This window comes from Myxine glutinosa, chromosome 1 (genome assembly GCF_964187855.1).
Source record: "Myxine glutinosa chromosome 1, kmMyxGlut1.1, whole genome shotgun sequence".
In the NCBI taxonomy this organism is placed as follows: Eukaryota; Metazoa; Chordata; class Myxini; order Myxiniformes; family Myxinidae; genus Myxine; species Myxine glutinosa.
The window spans coordinates 63,411,666-63,431,629 of NC_136261.1; the positions used below are offsets into that span (position 1 = coordinate 63,411,666).

A 19,964-nucleotide genomic window follows, 5' to 3' on the forward strand; every position below is an offset into this window, starting at 1 on the left:
AATAGTGAGGGTGTAGGCAGTGGTGAGGGTGTAGGCAGTGGTGAGGGTGCAGGCAGTGATGATATAGCGAATGCAGGCAGTGGTGAGGGTGGTGAGGGTGTAGGCAGTGGTGAGGGTGTAGGCAGTGGTGAGGGTGTAGGCAGTGGTGAGGGTGTAGGCAGTGGTGAGGGTGTAGGCAGTGTTGAGGGTGCAGGCAGTGGTGATTGTGCGAATGCAGGCAGTGGTGATGATTTTGCGAATGCAGACAGTGTTGAGGGTGCAGGCAGTGGTGATGATGTAGCGAATGCAGGCAGTGGTGATGATTTTGCGAATGCAGGCAGTGGTGATGATGTAGCGAATGCAGACAGTGTTGAGGGTGCAGGCAGTGGTGATGATGTAGCGAATGCAGGCAGTGGTGAGGGTGCAGGCAGTGGTGATGTAGCGAATGCAGGCAGTGGTGATGATGTAGCAAATGCAGGCAGTGGTTGATGTAGCGAATGCAGGCAGTGGTGATGATTTTGCGAATGCAGGCAGTGGTGATGATGTAGCGAATGCAGGCAGTCGTGATGATGTAACAAATGCAGGCAGTGGTGATGATGTAGCGAATGCAGGCAGTGGTGAGGGTGCAGGCAGTGGTGATGATGTAGCGAATGCAGGCAGTGGTGATGTAGCGAATGCAGGCAGTGGTGATGATGCAGCGAATGCAGGCAGTGGTGATGATGCAGCAAATGCAGGCAGTGGTGATGATGCAGCAAATGCAGGCAGTGGTGATGATGTAGCGAATGCAGGCAGTGGTGATGATGTAGCGAATGCAGGCAGTGGTGATGATGTAGCGAATGCAGGCAGTGGTGAGGATGTGCTTGCTGCTTGTCCATCTGAAGGATGAGGGAATATTTAAATCAGATCACGAGATATTAATTATTTCTGCTCGTGGGATTTGATCGCATTTCTCCTTTTGAATAAAATGACGAAGTTGTGCTCAACACAGTAAAGAAAAATAAGTTTCTGTTGCAAACATGGACTTCAGCAACTTTGTGCATAACACTCACAAAGCCAAGTAAGGGTTCGTGAACTTTAGAATATCCAAGCAGAAGGCGGATGTCGTCCAAACTTACATTTATTTAAAATCTAAACAAAAGCGAAACACTTTGCACTCCGGCATAACATTGTACACAGGAAAGCAACTGACGACTGTTTTATCTTCTCTCCCTCTACCCCGCGCACATGAATACATACTTGGAGCAAGACCATTTGTGAAACCCCCTCCTTCTACAAACAATTCACAATTACTAGGTGGTTGTAGAAATTGCTCCTTCACCTGAAATAGTTCAATATCCGGCAATAATCAGAAATTTCCCGAAACCTGGAGATCTTTCCACACCTGAAAGTCGAACTTCAATGTTATGATTTGTCACCTTTTTACTTCACTCAACTTTAAAATGAACATTTTGATTGAACAAGCATTGCAGTCATAAATAATAAACAATTCGTTTCATATCGAATCATGTGCATAAGTATACACTGGAATAATACACCACCCGCACCATCATTCGAAAACGATTTGTGACAAACATGTTCGGCTTTTTACAGAACATTATTATTTTCACAAACTTTATAATATCATGACAACACAGCAACTCAGGTACAGTCATTATCCTCAGATAAAATAAAACGTGGTGCTGAGGTGTTTTCAATTACTTGGTGGTGAGGTGTTATTTAATTAGGTGGGGGTGAGGTGTTTTAAATTAGGTGGTGGAGGTGTTTCTAAATTATATGGTGGTGAGGTGTTTTCAATTACTTGGTGGTGAGGTGTTATTTAATTAGGTGGGGGTGAGGTGTTTTAAATTAGGTGGTGGAGGTGTTTTAAATTAGGTGGGGGTGAGGTGTTTTAAATTATATGGTGGAGGTGTTTTAAATTATGTGGTGTTTTAAATTATGTGGTGGTGAGGTGTTTTAAATTAGGTGGGGGTGAGGTGTAATCGTCCCAAACTTCGTCTGCACATACCCACCTGTGCACCTACCCACCACCTCTTGCAGGGAAAATGGCCTTAAAATGCCTGTTGTTGTTGTTGTTGTTGTATGTGCTGCTTCCTTGCTTGACGCTCAGAATTTTATAGGATAGAGCAAAAACAGCCATAGGTTGGTAATAATGGCGTCCTGCGTCAACAAAAGTTCCTTGTAAGAGAACATCTTTTTACATTTATTAATCATAATCTCTACCAGTCTGGTGTTGGCTTAGTGGTTAGGGTGCCGGCTTGGGATTCTCGGATCCTGGGTTCGAATCCGTCGATCGCTGAATTAACGCAAGGTTCTCAGACTCAGCCCATCATCCTTCCAAGGTCGGCAAATTGAGTAACCAGCTTGCTGGGATGAATGATCCCGGGGTGTACCCCGATTTAGAATAGGTACACCGTATCCCTGCGCATAGGAAGAGGCGACCAAGGGTTGGCGTCAGGAAGGGCATCCGGCCATAAAAACATTGCCTCAAACAGGGAACCATGATTGTCATGGGGCCCGCAAGGGTAACCCCTGGTCTAGCGGGGGAAAATGGCCTTAAAACGATCATTCATTCATTCATTTTATTCAAACATAATCTCTACTAAGCAGCTGCTACATCATCTACCACCGACCACCTCACAACCATTGACATGGCATTTTTTTTTTACTTCGAAGCTGTGCACTTCTCCCTCATCATGCTGTTCTTTCACAGTCCACAAGGTAAATCAGCCAATAGTTATAACCGCAGGCAGAGTCTGAACAAATGTGTATCGAAGACACAGACTAAGCATGCCTTGTGATCTTGCAGAAGTAGACCGGCCCAAAGTTTAGTGGTAAATATGGAACAACCATCTGACCCACGGCAACAGTTGGGTGGAAGCAGAAATGACGCCCAAACACTCTGCGCATGTAAGAGAGATCGTCCGGCCGGGCGTCGATAGAGAACGATGCCGCAGAGCGATACACAGCTTCACTGACCACCTGTGTATTCTGCTGCTTGGACAATGAAGAGGTGGTGTATACAACAGAACCACCGACACGACAGCATTGCAGCGCAGACCTGGCAGTGACAAAAAACAAACTAACAAATTTTAAAAATCCCATCCGGTAATGAAAATTGCAATGCCCTCTGGGAAAAGGTGAAGGGATGTGGTCGAGGAAGAACATCGAAATCTTAAATCTCATGGGTGTGTGACGGGAGGCTCTGGAGCCTTCCACAAATCTGATAACAGCAAATCACGTACATCAGGAGAGATAGCTGCAAAGCGGGCAGCTCGCGTCTTTCTCCACTGCGCTGGTTAACGAAGATGTTGTCTTCGTCCTGGAGGATAGAATGCCGGTCCACGGAGCATGGGACATCGACGAGCACCTGAGGCATGCGCACGTATCGTGCTATCATTAACATGGTTCAGCAGCAACGTAGTAGAGCATCTTTTAATTGATCTTGAAATAAATCCAGATGCTTTTCAATTACAATTCCATTTGTCAACTTTGGTTTACGAACACAAGCAACAAAGCCATAGTCGGCATTCTTCTCGCTCCGTAAATGGCTTCCAACATAGTCATCACTTTCATTCCCCTGGCAGTGGTGGTGCGTCTTAGCAAGTCATCCCCCAGCGGAACCCACCATTAACTACACCTGTGGAATCAGGATTAGGGTATCTCACCATATTTATCGTCCATCACTGTCCTTTTGTGCTCTGCTGTTAACAATGCCATTGTTTAGTCTGCAGAAACGGCTAATTTAAGGGCCATTCCGTACTCCTCAACCCTTCTGTACATAATCGCAGACACGACCAGCTTTACCAGGTGTTGATCGAGGAACAAACAATTCGGATTCCCACCCAAGAACCTTCATCTCCATTCAATATTCAATACGACTCCCCCCAGGGCTATTTGACGCCTTGCGTCCATCAACTGTACAACCTTATCGAAAGCGCTCGACTCGCGCTCTGGCCAGGAACGGCCATCGCTGTTCACAAAGTCAACCAAATCCCCAGAGACGTGAGGCAGAAAGTTCCGGAGGAAGTGTCGCAAGCGGTTCAATCGTGACATCAAAGAGTCGTTCACCACCAGATTGCCTGTGCGCACAGGCAGCACAAAGATCATTGATATAAATGGTGAACAAATCACAAAATACATACAGCCAGCTGACGAGTTCAATATGCGTGTTTTGCACAAGAACTAAATATCTCCAGGATGGTCCAAAATGATGTGCAATTTTTTATTTAACTGGATCATTTTTATTAGTGGATTTTTTTTTACATCTATCTATAATTCCAGTAATCTCTGTGTGTTTGTTTGTTTGTCTGTGACCGCTGTTTCTCGACAACCACGGGTCCGATATACTTTAAACTTGCCAGGTATATTGCTGGGGACCCGAGGATGTGCCTTTTCAAGGTTTCATATTAATCGGATAATTACTTACCGAGCTATGTCCAAAAAACGATTCAACCAATCAGAGAGCAGCGAGCTATCGCGTGTGCCGAACGTGGCGAACACACTCTGCCTCGGATGGCACATTTGAGAGCGTATTCATTTATTTCACGTTTGCAAACTATGTTGGCGCTATGTTGGCGTTAAATTATGTTTTAAAACTAATTAAAACCATTTCATGTAAATAGAGGGGGGGGGGATTGTCACTGTACTCGCAAGCCGTTCGCCGTTCGCTTTGGCGTTGCGAATGAACCAAAACATTTCATGGACCAAACCATTTCATGTAAATAGAGGGGGGGATATAATTTTAGATATAGATATAGTACGGGCATGCCCTAGTCTAATAAAATACAGGATTAGATAAATTTTGGTTTCTTTTTGTGGAAAAATGCTTCATCAAGCAATCAGGAGTGTTACGGGGTCCTCACCGATCCCCTGGTCTCGGTAAACCTCCGAACCCTCAGAGGAACCCCGGCAGAAAAAAAAAATATTGCCCTGTGTTGAAAAATCAATAGTGAAACCACACCAATGATTATAAATGCACAAACTTGTTTTATAAATCACACACAGGTAATACGGTACAGTAAATGGCCATTCAGAGTGCACTCTATATATATCTTATCTATCTATAATGCCAGTAATCTCTGTGTGTATGTATGTATGTATGTATGTATGTATGTATGTTTGTTTGTCTGTGACCGCTGTTTCTCGACAACCACGGGTCCGATATACTTTAAACTTGCCAGGTATATTGCTGGGGACCCGAGGATGTGCCTTTTCAAGGTTTCATATTAATCGGACAAGTAGTTACCGAGCTATGTCCAAAAAACGATTCAACCAATCAGAGAGCAGCGAGCTATCACGTGTGCCGAACGTGGCGAACAGACTCTGCCTCGGACGGCACATTTGAGAGCGTATTCATTTATTTCACGTTGGCAAACTATGTTGGCGTTAAACTATGTTTTAAAACTAATTAAAACTACTTTGCGATTCATCGTAACTGCGATTCGTAACTGCCGTTCGCTTTGGCTTTGCGAATGGACCAAACCATTTCATGTAAATAGAGGGGGGGGGATTGTCACCGTACTCGCAAGCCGTTCGCTTTGGACCAAACCATTTCATGTAAATAGAGGGTGGGGGATATAATTTTAGATATAGATATAGTACGGGCATGCCCTAGTATAAATAAAATCAAGTAACTCACGGCTCTGCCAGCCAATGAACGGACACTCCTCAATGTCTCTGACTTTTCCCAAGGCGAATGGGATTCGCTCCAGCGGTCGATGGAACGAAATCCGTTAGAAGCCCAAATCTCGCTCTCCCGCCGATATACGAAGCGTGTACAGTGGGCAAGGGTGCTCTTCCCGCCAAACTGTACAACTGCGCCCTCCAGAGACGCACCTCCACCGCTCCCTCAGCAAACCGCAACGTAATCGGAGACGAAGCGGTCTCACCCACTTATCCCCGACAGATGGTAGGATGTTGGGGAGAAGACGACACGAGGCAAACCTTCACAGGTCCGAAGCACGGGGTTCAAGATGGCTGACGGCTATGGCTTGAGCCGACGCGTCGAGGCAAGGATTCGTCAGAATCTCAGCGCCCCAAATCTGTCTACGCAGATTTCTTCACTCCAGCGAATATTCGTATCGCCGGATGTCCCTTCCAGGAACTCAAAATCCCCTCACGGCTGTCGGTAGACCTGGCTCGTTACCGAGCGCTGACCTCACAGTCTTCCCCGACTTTTCGCGCGCTTCTTCCTCCTCACCTCATTGTCTTCTCCTTTTCTGGCTCGGTGTCCTGTATCATTTAAAGTTAGCCTTTTTAACTTTAAATAATTGTTCCTGAATAATAAGCCGTTTGAAGATAATAATAGTACAAAATATCAGCACTACGTCAAGTGGGTGAAAACCACAATAACGGAAGTCACGAACCCGTAACACTTCCCCCCCTCAAGAAAGAAAGTTTGAACACAGCGAAAACTTTCTTTGCATGCAAACTTTAACAAAAAACACAAAAGTAAACTCACAATCCAAATCATCAATTCCCATGGGCAACAATTATCACATCTCAAAAATAAAGCAACAAAATTTCACACAACCCACAGAGATTTCCAAAGGTAATTCACTCTGGACAAAGCACCAGCAACGACATTGTCCCTGCCCTTTACATGTTCAATTTCCCGTTGTACTCCTGCAAAGCCAAACTCCATCTCATCAACCTCGGATTTTTGTTTTTCATTTTTTCAATGAAGGTTAAGGGGTTGATCAAAAATCCAAAGTTAAGCAACTCGATAGCACTTTTTCCAGGAGGCCAAGCCGAGTATTCACCACATGGACGCCTTTAGGAATGTGGAGTTCACGGTTCGTCCGTGCAGGAAAGTTCACTACCTGGACGCCTTTAGAAACATGGCGTTCACGGTTCGTCCGTGTAGGAATCTGGGCTCGGCGGCTCCACCGCATTCAGTGCTTCAGCTTCTCCGGACTCCTAATAATTACGGTGGGACCACTTGTCACAGTAGTCACGGGAATAGCGGTCTCCTTCTCGGCCGCTACCCTGGTAATCATTCTTTCGGAAGATGCCGTAACTCTGGGAGCCTCCATAGTAATATCGGCTGCGGCCAACACCAAAACTACCGCCAAGTTGTCCTCTTCTGTAGACCTCTTGACGCCTATGAAATGCCTTCCCTACTGTTATGGTCCGACCCTCCAACTCCTTGCCATTCCAATTCTTCTCTGCCTCTTTGGCGTCCTTTGTGCTTGCAAACGTGACAAAGCCGAACCCTCTTGACTGTTGCGTTTCCCTGCCTTTTACCAACCGCACTTCCACAAGCGGTCCATATTTGTTGAAGACAGAGGTCAGAACTTCTTCCTTTGTTTTGAAGTTCAGTCCCCCTACAAATAACTTGGTACTTTTGTCACCATCCCTAACTGGTGTGGTGTTATTTTCCCTGCTGGGCTTATCACCAACCCTCGGGTTACCATAAACTTGACCACCGCCCAAATCATTCCCGATAACCACAGATACTCCCTCTACAGGAAGAGTGGCTTGTAAACCTACGGTGACTGGTCCTGACACCACATCGGACTCCAAATGGATGGCATGGAGTGGAGCTCTAACACAGCCACCAATCCCCTGTAAACGAACACTATCACCAGTTGCCGACTCCTCTGACAATGGCAAGATGCCTTGAAGCATTAAAGATTGATGTGCTGCGGTGTCCCTCAATACCCGAACAGGTTTCTGGGTAGTCGGGTCTCCATCCAGTGACACAAACCCCTTTGAAATAAATGGTTGGTAACCGTTTTGAGGGCGATTTCTCACACTGGCCATTGCATTCGGAGTTGTACTCGTCGAACTCCGCTCCAGATTTTCCTTTCCCAGAGCATGACAGTGGGACATCAAGTGTCCAGGTTTGTGGCAAAAAGCGCAAGTAGGCCCAGAGGAGAAACTCGTGGTCTGCCAAGGCATGGGGGCAGCGGTCTGCCTCGAGCCCCCCGGACGATAGGTCTGTCTTGGAACCGCAGTCTTCTGATTTCTAGAAGTCGTGGTATCAGAGTGGTCCTCATTTTCATCTCGAGGCCGCCCCCCTGAATCTTCGTTCTCCGCACCAGATGTATCATAACTCTCCGTGCGAACTCTAGGTGGGAAGTTAGGTTTATGGAACCTCATCCTGTGTGTTAAGGCATAGGCATCCGCCATGGTTGCTGCCTCATACAACTTTGGTACTTTCCTTTCCTCCAAATGTACCTTAATGTCCTCGTGGACACACTGTTGGAATTCCTCCACCAGGACCAATTGTCGCAATAGTTCGAAGTCTTTCTCGACTCCTTTTGAATCACACCACCGATCAAACACGGTTTCTTTCATTCTGGCAAACTCCACATGGGTCTCATTCTCCCTCTTCCTCGCGTTCCGGAATTTTTTCCGGGAAGCTTCAGCGACCAATTCATAGGCTTTGAGAATGGTTTTCTTCACTATCTCATAATCTGCACATTGCTCAATTGGTAAAGCCGAATTAATTTCTTGAGCTTTACCCACCAGAACACTTTGTACTAATATGGTCCAGGACTCCTCCGGCCATTTCAGCATTTGAGCCACTTTCTCAAAGTGTAAAAAAAAAAAACTTGGCTACCTCCTTTTCATTGAAGGGTGGAACCAGCCTCATGTCTGCCAACATCCCAGGTGTTTTGACTAGTTGTCGAACCAGTCGGCATGGGTGGTACCTCTCCCCGTTCTCTCATTATCTCCAGCTCCTTGACTTTAATTTCCTGCTGATGCGCCAATTCACAGTCCTTTAACTCACTTTCGGCTCTTCTCTCCTCTGCTTCGAGTTCTCTTGCAGCTCTCCTTTCCTCTGCTTTTTTGTCTTGGAACCTTTCCTGGAGTTCTCTTTCCTGTACTTTTAACCTTTCCTGGAGTTCTCTTTCCACTCTCCTTTCCTCTGCTTTTTTCTCTTCTAACCTTTCCTGGAGTTTCAATTGCATCTCCGTTTTTTGGAGCTCCACATTTTCTTGTTCTTCTGGTAACCAATACAAGGCTCCCTCTCTCCATGTTCCTAGTTCCACCATAGATTCTATCACCACTATCTGCATCTCTGTTTTCTTCATTTTAGATCGGGCCTCCAAGCTAAAATGTTTGCCCAATATCAAGAGTTCTGATTTTAGTAACGCTCGGAACTGTGCCTCACTCGGGGTCGCTGTAAACTTCTCTGCGTCAAACTCCATGGTGACTATCCGTTAACACCTGTTAACCTTCACACAAGAAATTTCCCAAAAAAAACAAAAATATATTTTTTGTTTTTTTGAAAAATTTGGGAATGTTGAAAAATATCAAAAATTGGAAAATTTGGGAATGCTAGGGAATTCTATCCCGGACTAAATTTAGGGATTTTAGATCCCGGACGAAGACCTAATTGTCAATTGGAGTCAATTGGACGAGCCCCCAATTTCTGTTACGGGGTCCTCACCGATCCCCTGGTCTCGGTAAACCTCCGAACCCCGAGAGGAACCCCGGCAGAAAAAAATATATTACCCTGTGTTGAAAAATCAATAGTGAAACCACACCAATGATTATAAATGCACAAACTTGTATTATAAATCACACACAGGTAATACGGTACAGTAAATGGCCATTCAGAGTGCACTCCATATATATCTTATCTATCTATAATTCCAGTAATCTCTGTGTGTTTGTTTGTACGTTTGTACGTTTGTTTGTCTGTGACCGCTGTTTCTCGACAACCACGGGTCCGATATACTTTAAACTTGCCAGGTATATTGCTGGGGACCCGAGGATGTGCCTTTTCAAGGTTTCATATTAATCGGACAATTACTTACCGAGCTATGTCCAAAAAACGATTCAACCAATCAGAGAGCAGCGAGCTATCGCGTGTGCCGAACGTGGCGGACACACTCTGCCTCGGATGGCACATTTGAGAGCGTATTCATTTATTTCACGTTTGCAAACTATGTTGGCGTTAAACTATGTTTTAAAACTAATAAAAACCCCGGGGGGATTGTCACTGTACTCGCAAGCCGTTCGCCGTTCGCTTTGGCGTTGCGAATGGACCAAAACATTTCATGCACCAAACCATTTCATGTAAAGCGTTCGCCGTTCGCTTTGGCGTTGCGAATGGACCAAAACATTTCATGGACCAAACCATTTCATGTAAATAGAGGGGGGGATATAATTTTAGATATAGATATAGTACGGGCATGCCCTAGTATAAATAAAATCAAGTGACTCACGGCTCTGCCAGCCAATGAACGGACACTCCTCAATGTCTCTATGACTTTTCCCAAAGCGAATGGGATTCGCTCCAGCGGTCGATGGAATGAAATCCGTTCAAAGCCTGAATCTCGCTCCTGCCGATACACGAAGCGTGTACAGTGGGCAAGGGTGCTCTTCCCGCCAAACTGTACAACAGTGCCCTCCAGAGACGCACATCCACCGCTCGCTCAGCAAACCGCAACGTAATTGGAGACGGAGCGGTCTCACCCACTTATCCCCGACAGACGGTAGGATGTTGGGGAGAAGACGACACGAGGCAAACCTTCACAGGTCCGAAGCACGGGGTTCAAGATGGCTGACGGCTCTGGCTTGAGCCGACGCGTCGAGGCAAGGATTCGTCGGAATCTCAGCGCCCCAAATCTGTCTACGCAGATTTCTCCACTCCAGCGAATATTCGTATCGCCGGATGTCCCTTCCAGGAACTCAAAATCCCCCCGCGGCTGTCGGTAGACCTGGCTCGTTACGGAGCGCTGACATCACCGCCTTCCCCGACTTTTCGCGTGCTTCTTCCTCCTCATCTCATTGTCTTCTTTTCCGGCTCGGTGTCCTGTATCATTTAAAGTTAGCCTTTTAACTTTAAATAATCGTTCCTGAATAATAAGCCGTTTGAAGATAATAATAGTACAAAATATCAGCACTACGTCAAGTGGGTGAAAACCACTATAACTGAAGTCACAAACCCGTAACAGGAGCGATATCATTAGTAGTTGATGAAGTGCACAATCCAGGCACTCTGGGATGGCAGCTGCCTCATGGACACTGAGCTTGACTGACCCGACTGTGTAAACTGGTAGGTGTCCGATTTCACATCTGTTGTTATTTTTCAACTCCTGCAGCATGTGTGCGTTGTTCTAGTAGACATTTGCTTTGAAGTACTCCAATAGGTAGTAGTTGGGACAAGACAGATCTGTGGAGTTTGCCATGGCTATGGGTTGTCCCGACCGTCGAGAAATGAGTCTCACACAGAAAATGTCTCAAAAGCCCCAAAGCACCATTAGATATTTGCACTTGTGCACCGCCTTGCTGGAAGACGACTAAATTAATGGTGATGTCTTGCTTCCTTCTTCAGTGTCGAAAGGAATATTCTCAGCATGTCCACCTTGCTATCTGTGTTGACCGTCACCGTTTGAGCTTCGTTCACAAATAAAAGATTCTATGAAATCGCTACGTCCGATAGCACACCAAACCGTTACTTTTGTTACACAAACGGGTTGTTCCACGTTAATGTGGTTGGTTTTCTACCCAAAATTGCATGTTCTGTTTGTTTACATGGCCACACTAGACCCAAAATTACAATCGCGGCCAAAAATATTGGCACCCTTGCACTTTTTTCAAATAACTCACAATTTTCTCAAAAATAAGTTGAAATTGACAAAAATATTTGGTCTCCACAATTCTTTATTTCACTGTTAATATTACAGAACCTTTGTTTTTTTTTATTATTCAGAACTAAATATATCCTTTTAAATCAGAAAATAAAAAGAAATGGCATTGACAAAATTATTGACACCCTTGACTTAATATTTGGTAGCACAGCGTTTGGACAAAATAACTGCAGTCAAGCGCTTCCTATAGCCATGAATGAGCTTCCTACACCAGTCTACTGGCAGTTTGGCCCACTCTTCTTGTGCAAACTGCTCCAGTTCTCCCAGATTTGAAGGGTGCCTTCTCCCAACTGCTGTTTTCAGATCTCCCCACAGGTGTTCAATGGGATTTAGATCTGGACTTATTGCTGGCCACTTCAGAACAGTCCAGCGTTTTGTCTTGAACCATTCCTGGGTGCTTTTTGAAGAGTGTTTGGGGTCATTGTCCTGCTGCAAGACCGATGACCTTCGACAGAGATCCAGCTTTCTGACACTCGGTTGAACATTGCGCTCCAAAATTCCTTGGTAGTCTCCTGATTTCATGATGCCATGCAAACATTCAAGGCACCCAGTGCCAGAGGCAGCACAGCAACCCCAAAACATCACTGAACCTCCTCCATGTTTGACTGTGGGGAAGATGTTATTTTCTTTGAAGGCTTCATTTTGTTTTCTGTAAACATCGAGATGATGTGCTTGACCAAAAAACTCGAATTTGGTCTCATCTGTCCACAGGACATTCTTCCAGAAGGATTTGGCTTGTTCGGGTGCGTTTTGGCAAACTCCAGTCGAGCTTTCTTAGCCGTGGGGTCCTCCTGGGTCTCCTACCATAGAACGCCCTTTCATTGAGTTGGCGACGGATGGTGCGAGTTTAAACTGTCGTACCTTGTGCCTGAACGTCAGCTTGAATCTATTTGGCAGTTGATCGAGGTGCTTTCTCCACCATTCAAACAATCCTTCGGTGCAATCTTCGATCAAGTTTTCTCTTGCGGCCACGTTCAGGGAGGTTGGCTACAGTGCGATTGGGCTTAAACTTCCTGAAACAATTGCGTACGGTGGACACAGGAACATCAAATTCTCTGGAGATGGACTTGAAGCCTTGAGATGGTCCATGCTTGGCTACAATCTTTTATCTGACCTCCACAGACAATTCTCTGGTTTCCTTTCTTTCTCTATGCTCATTGCGGTACACACAGACACAAAACAGCAGAATGACTCCTTTACTCTATTCAAACTGGTTGAAAGTGATTTTTATATTGCAGGCACCTGCAACTCACCACAGGCGAGTTCAATTCCAAAGTAAAGGAGAACTAGAACGGGCACTCGGTAGAGCGCATACCTTCGCCGCAGCTACTGTTCTGTACTTGGCATGGGAGTGTAGGGAACAGAACAACAAAAATACGATTTTGACCTTTTCGTGACCTTGACCTTGACCTTTGACCCGATTGCTCCCAAAATCTAATCAAATGTGTCCCGTATAATAACCAATCATCCCACCAAATTTCATGCAATTCGGTTGAATACTTTTTGAGTTATGCGAATAACATACACACACACACACAGACATACAAATAAATACACAGCGATCAAAACATAACCTTCCGCTTTTGCGAAGGTAACAAGCGTTACGCCTAGGTCCCCCGTCGGTGAAGTGATGCGAGTTGACAAAGTGGAAGACGCAAGGCGGCCATCTTGGATTTTGACGTGGTGACCCAATTTTCAATAGCCTTCTTCCTTATGCCTATATACACCCACACCAGATTAGAAGTTGGTACTTCGCTTATTTTTCAAGATATTCCGCTCACAAGGTTCAGACGTACATGGCGGCAGCCTTCTTGGATGTTGACATGGGTTTCACCCACACACCAAATTAGAATTCGGTCCTTCGCTTACGCACGCACGTCAATGACTCCTTTTCTCTATTCAAACTGGTTGAATGAGTGATTTTTTATATTGCAGTCACCTGCAACTCACCACAGGGGAGTTCAATTCCAAAGTAAAGGAGAATCACCTGCTTGAAATCTAATTATTTCTAACAACTTCTAAAAGGTGCCAATAATATTGTCCGGGCCATTTTAGGATTTCTGTGTGGAACTAGAATGGCACTCAGTGGAGAGAATACCTCTGCCTGGAAGGCCATATCACTCAATGGTGAAGGATCACTTAAAAAATTATACGAGCTGGATCCGGATCTTCACCAAAATTGAATCAATTCTTCCTTGCCACACACACAACCCGTCCAACAAGTTTCGTCCAAATCCATCCATAACTTTGAGATATCCTGCTATGTATCGTTTTAGGCCCTATCTCCCAATGGTGAAGAATCACGATAAAAATTCTCGAAGCCGCATCTTCACCAAAATCTAATCATTTCGTCCTTGTCACATACGCCACATCTCTGCCAAATTTCGTTCAAATCCGTCCACACCTTTTTGAGATATTTTGTTCACAGACAGACAGGGGTGAAAACATCACCTCCATCCACCTTTTAGTCAGGTTCACTATGTTAAATATAATTTCGTTCAAAATGTTGGGAGATTAGCAAACCTGTACATTTTTGGAATCATCAGATCATGGAGAATCCGAAAATCAATGTTGGCGTTTGCACAGACACCTGCATGGCCGCCATTTTGGATTCTCAAAATGGCCGCCATAAAATACATATTTTGCGCGATCTCGGCTTCTAGTCAACCTAGAAACTTAATTAAATATGCTAATCCTTTGTTTTCTGGGTCAAGGAATCCAATAAAGGCATCAAAATAGTGCTCAGAATCATAGAAAAGCAACAAACAAAGGTAATTGAAAACCATCGTCTTTATATTTGTGATATAACTGTATTACATAATACATTATATTGCAAGTCCTTTGATGTTATAGGTATGGGTTTATAAAGCAAATGTCCCTCTTGTCCATACTCAAATGGAAGGATATGAGGAATTTTCAAAATCACAAAATTCGCATATAAAAACACGATTGAAGATAAAGGCAGAGGAGACAACATAATGAGACTCCTTTTGAAAGAAGGGCACGTACTGCAACAGCCCGTTTGTAGCAAAGCCAAGGTCTTGTATCCAGGTGCAGCACAGAGGTCCAGCACGCGGTCTCCGTGCTGCACACCCAGTGCCAGAACTGGTAGCAGTGCTGCAGGGTCCATAATATGATAGTCAAGAATGCCTTTCAGTGAGCAGCGGCTGCAGTGGCCAAAGGAAGCAGAGAATTATGCAAAGCCTGTATAAAATTAATGAAATTAAAGATTCTGGTTGCACATCCATCCAGGATTGCATGCAATTGTACTCATAACACTAATATTCCTTTTCAATCCGTCTTTCAATCCTTTTCAATCCGGTCTTTCAGTCTTCGACCGACTCCTCTCTGGCCTTGCCCCCCCAGCTCTCTGGGCTTTGTCCCCCAAATATTCCTACAGGTCGCACAAGATCTGCCTGCAACCCTCTTATGGTTAAACTGCCAAAATCAAGACTTTCTGCTCACCTTCACTCCTCTTTTCTCCCGCCTCTGGAACAAACTCCCTCACTCTCCTCAATCCCACTCCTCCCTCCAGGTCTTTAAAACAGCTGTTCACCACCATCTCTTATCCTCCCCCATCCAAAACCTTGATCTTTTCTACCCCCGCTAATTTCGGTCCCCTTGTGTTTTTATACCTCTCCCCCCCCCCCCCCACCTCCACCTCCCCCCCCCCCCCCCCACCTCCACCTCCCCCTTCCCACGCCTCCTCCCCCCAAGCCCTCTCCCTCCCACACTTCTCCCTGCTCTCAAATGTTGTGTTTGTGTGCTTCCCCTTCTCTCCCCATCTTATCTTCCGCTCCCTCTTTTTATATATTTTGTTTGTCTGGTTGATTTGTTTGTGAAATAAATGTTAGCTCTTTCACCAGCCTCGATTCAGTATACAAAAAAAAATAAAAAAATCTTGAAACACACCTCAATGAAAATTAGGGTTTACAAAGGCCCATCAGTCCCACGTGCAACTCATCGCACCATCAAGATAGTTTAATGAAAAGCCATGCAAAATACAGGCTTCGCCGGCACTGACTCATCAGACCAAATGGTGTGTACATGCTGAACTAGACTTGTGATTCACCCCATTATTAATACGCACGCTGCCAACTGAGATCAACGCCAACGCAACACCAGACCGACCTGGCCTCGGGCAGCCTCGTCACCTCCCCACGAGGAAACGTGTAGCAGAAAATGTTGGGGCTGATCCGTTTGGCAACATCAGGGCCGGCTGCTGCTCCACTCGTCACACTTCCATGTGTTGCACCTTGCATGTCGATTCTGGGATCAGGTGTGAGGTCAGAGGTGACATTTACTTCTTTCTTATTGATGTAAAATGTGTGCGAGGGGATTTTTTTTTTTTTAATTCACGACATTCAGAAAAATGATAATTTCCTTTTCCTTCACCCCCCTCTGAAATACCCTTCAATACCGTCAAAATACTTGAAAAACTTTTCCCAACTTTTATAATGAAAACAACACTCCACCTCCTCCACCACGTCACACTGCTGTACTCACCTCCCTTCTGGCAGATCATGAGGAATTCCACCATAAAGAGCTTCCTTCACAAAATCCCTGGCTCCCTGAGCCTCGAGGCTCTTGGCGCAAGCATCGGTAGCGATGTCGTTGTTCAGAAGAGCACCATACATGGGTTCACAGAGCATGGCAATACGTGCAGGTGGCCAGTCATTCCCAGCTGCAACCAATACTGCTGGTCCAGGGAACGAAGAGCCAACTCACTCGGAGATGGTTTGTTTGAAGCCACAACCTACAGAGAAGCAAAATTCAGAATGAAGCCACTTCAACATCGACACCAAGAATGCCTTGTACTGGGATACTATTCCTTGGAGGGAATAAGAGGAGGGAGGAGGGAAGGAGGAAAAAAGAGGGGGCGGAGGAAACGACGGGGGGCACGGAGGAAAAGACGGGGCGGCGGAGGAAAAGACGGGGCGGCGGAGGAAAAGGCGGGGCGGCGGAGGAAAAGGCGGGGCGGCGGAGGAAAAGACGGGGCGGCGGAGGGAAAAGACGGGGCGGCGGAGGAAAAGACGGGGCGGCGGAGGAAAAGACGGGGCGGCGGAGGAAAGGCGGGGCGGCGAGGAAAAGGCGGGGCGGCGGAGGAAAAGGCGGGGCGGCGGAGGAAAAGGCGGGGCGGCGGAGGAAAAGGCGGGGGGGCGGAGGAAAAGGCGGGGGGCGGAGGAAAAGGCGGGGGGCGGAGGAAAAGGCGGGGGGCGGAGGAAAAGGCGGGGGGCGGAGGAAAAGGCGGGGGGCGGAGGAAAAGGCGGGGGCCGGAGGAAAAGGCGGGGGGCGGAGGAAAAGGCGGGGGCGGAGGAAAAGGCGGGGGGCGGAGGAAAAGGCGGGGGGCGGAGGAAAAGGGCGGGGGGGCGGAGGAAAAAGGCGGGGGCGGAGGAAAAGGCGGGGGCGGAGGAAAAGGCGGGGGGCGGAGGAAAAGGCGGGGGGCGGAGGAAAAGGCGGGGGGCGGAGGAAAAGGCGGGGGCGGAGGAAAAGGCGGGGGGGCGGAGGGAAAGGCGGGGGGCGGAGGGAAAGGCGGGGGGCGGAGGGAAAGGCGGGGGGCGGAGGGAAAGGCGGGGGGCGGAGGGAAAGGCGGGGGGGCGGAGGAAAAGACGGGGGGGCGGAGGAAAAGACGGGGGGGCGGAGGAAAAGACGGGGGGCGGAGGAAAAGACGGGGGCGGAGGAAAAGACGGGGGGGCGGAGGAAAAGACGGGGGGCGGAGGAAAAGACGGGGGGCGGAGGAAAAGACGGGGGGCGGAGGAAAAGACGGGGGGCGGAGGAAAAGACGGGGGCGGAGGAAAAGACGGGGGCGGAGGAAAAGACGGGGGGCGGAGGAAAAGACGGGGGACGGAGGAAAAGACGGGGGCGGAGGAAAAGACGGGGGCGGAGGAAAAGACGGGGGGCGGAGGAAAAGACGGGGGCGGAGGAAAAGACGGGGGGCGGAGGAAAAGACGGGGGGCGGAGGAAAAGACGGGGGGCGGAGGAAAAGACGGGTGGCGGAGGAAAAGGCGGGGGGCGGAGGAAAAGGCGGGGGGCGGAGGAAAAGGCGGGGGGGCGGAGGGAAAGACGGGGGGCGGAGGAAAGACGGGGGGCGGAGGAAAAGACGGGGGGGCGAAGGAAGAGACGGGGGGCGGAGGAAAAGGCGGGGGGGCGGAGGAAAAGGCGGGGGGCGGAGGAAAAGGCGGGGGGGCGGAGGAAAAGACGGGGGCGGAGGAAAAGACGGGGGCGGAGGAAAAGACGGGGGCGGAGGAAAAGACGGGGGCGGAGGAAAAGACGGGGGCGGAGGAAAAGACGGGGGCGGAGGAAAAGACGGGGGCGGAGGAAAAGACGGGGGGGCGGAGGAAAAGACGGGGGGCGGAGGAAAAGACGGGGGGCGGAGGAAAAGACGGGGGCGGAGGAAAAGACGGGGGCGGAGGAAAAGACGGGGGCGGAGGAAAAGACGGGGGGTGGAGGAAAAGACGGGGGCGGAGGAAAAGACGGGGGGCGGAGGAAAAGACGGGGGCGGAGGAAAAGACGGGGGGCGGAGGAAAAGACGGGGGGCGGAGGAAAAGACGGGGGGCGGAGGAAAAGACGGGGGGCGGAGGAAAAGACGGGGGGGTGGAGGAAAAGACGGGGAGTGGAGGAAAAGACGGGAGGCGGAGGAAAAGACGGGAGGCGGAGGAAAAGACGGGAGGCGGAGGAAAAGCCGGGAGGCGGAGGAAAAGACGGGGGGCGGAGGAAAAGACGGGAGACGGAGGAAAAGACGGGGGGTGGAGGAAAAGACGGGGGGAGGAGGAAAAGACGGGGGGTGGAGGAAAAGACGGGGGGTGGAGGAAAAGACGGGGGGTGGAGGAAAAGACGGGGGGTGGAGGAAAAGACGGCGGGCGGAGGAAAAGAGGAAGGATGGAGGAAAAGAGGAAGGATGGAGGAAAAGAGGAAGGATGGAGGAGAAGATGGAAGATGGAAAGGGGAAGGATGGAGGAAAAGAGGAAGATGGAAGATGGAAAAGAGGGAGAATGCAGGAAAAGGAGAATAAACTAGTTTTCACTCAAAAGGGTTGACTGGGCGCGGGCAGGGATTGCGCATTTTCCTCCAATCAAGAACCAGGAGAGCCGAGACAAGCCGCACCCCTGGCTCTTGACTGCACGTTCGCGCATTGGAACTGGAAGACCATTTGGAATTTCGACGCACTCGCTCATGCACCACAGGGTATCTGCTGTCGCCAAGGCAAGAGCTGCCCACGTATAATCCTGGGATATCGCTTCGGCAGTGACATCAATTGGTAACAGACGCGCTTTGAACATACCGGGTATTTCTTCTGCCGGAATCTCCTCGGCTGCACAGAGGGGTTCAGCCGGCGCAAAAAGGCTCTTGTGCAGAGCCCCATCGCAGCCCTACTCATGTCATGGCCGTGCAAAAGGCGATACCTTCAACACATATGACACATGTGATGTGCTCGTACTCTGGTAATGCTCTACAGTTTACACCAAACAACACCTTCCAGGTGCACACGTGCCCCACAACCCTTCCGCTCTCAACACCCTCCGCACGGAACTCAATGATTGGTCGCACCGGAGTTGTATTGTAATTGTTGTTTGTTGTTCTTAAATTCCTCATAATGCCAATGTTGCAAAATAGAGGTGAAAAAACGAGATGTACTTTTACATTTATAGTATTTAAATCTTTAAGATTAGATTACATCGCGTACGTTTTCATTACACGGAGGTATATAATAAACCTGGAGAGCCAATGATGGCTGTCAGCTGAAGCTAGCGGAAGTTGCTTGGCGGCCATATTGGGAAGCCGATTGTGTCTGCGTCCGTGTTTGATCTCACAATCAGCTGATCTCACAATTTCTGATTCATTTTGGATGCTTACCGACTGTAAGGAGTCTTATTTGTGAACGCGCTGTTTCAAAATGCCACAGTGTGTTGCATTTGACTGCACAAATACCTCAGGGAAGGCCTCCACATGCACATTTCACAAGTCAGTGACAAACCGCGATCGCGGGTGTTCTGCTTTTTCAGTTTTTGGCGTGGTCACGGTGGTGGGGCTAGGTAATTAAGTTTCAATGAAGTTTGAACACTGTGTTTGAATTTGATGATGTTAGACCACGCGCAGGGTGTGCAATACGACACAGATCTCAAATATAACTGTATTGTGTATTCACTAGGGCTATGTGAGTATGTCAGACTGATGTCTGATTGACTCATTCATTGATTCAGATTGAAGTATCGAGATTGACTCGTCAGCTCGTGATCATTGTCAAGTGATTTAATTTGTGATGAGCTTCACTTAATTGTCCAGTCTACTACTGTCAGGGTTTCCATGCCCTCCTGTGTCACTCGTGAGCAGAAAGAGCAAATGGGGGTTACTTGTGGAAGGTACGAAAGTCCGACA

General features: G+C 47.9%; 1 protein-coding gene across 1 annotated transcript; it reads right to left on the reverse strand.

Annotated features, from left to right (window-relative positions):
- Positions 1 to 1,080: 1,080 nt before the first annotated feature.
- Positions 1,081 to 18,951, reverse strand: NSUN4 (NOP2/Sun RNA methyltransferase 4). The gene is given in 8 exon segments (XM_068103568.2): positions 1,081 to 3,037; positions 3,222 to 3,346; positions 3,904 to 4,058; positions 14,598 to 14,755; positions 15,720 to 15,857; positions 16,095 to 16,266; positions 16,269 to 16,344; positions 18,871 to 18,951. Coding segments are annotated over 8 exon segments (1,182 nt in total). The 3' UTR covers positions 1,081 to 2,760.
- Between the last annotated feature and the right edge of the window lie 1,013 nt (positions 18,952 to 19,964).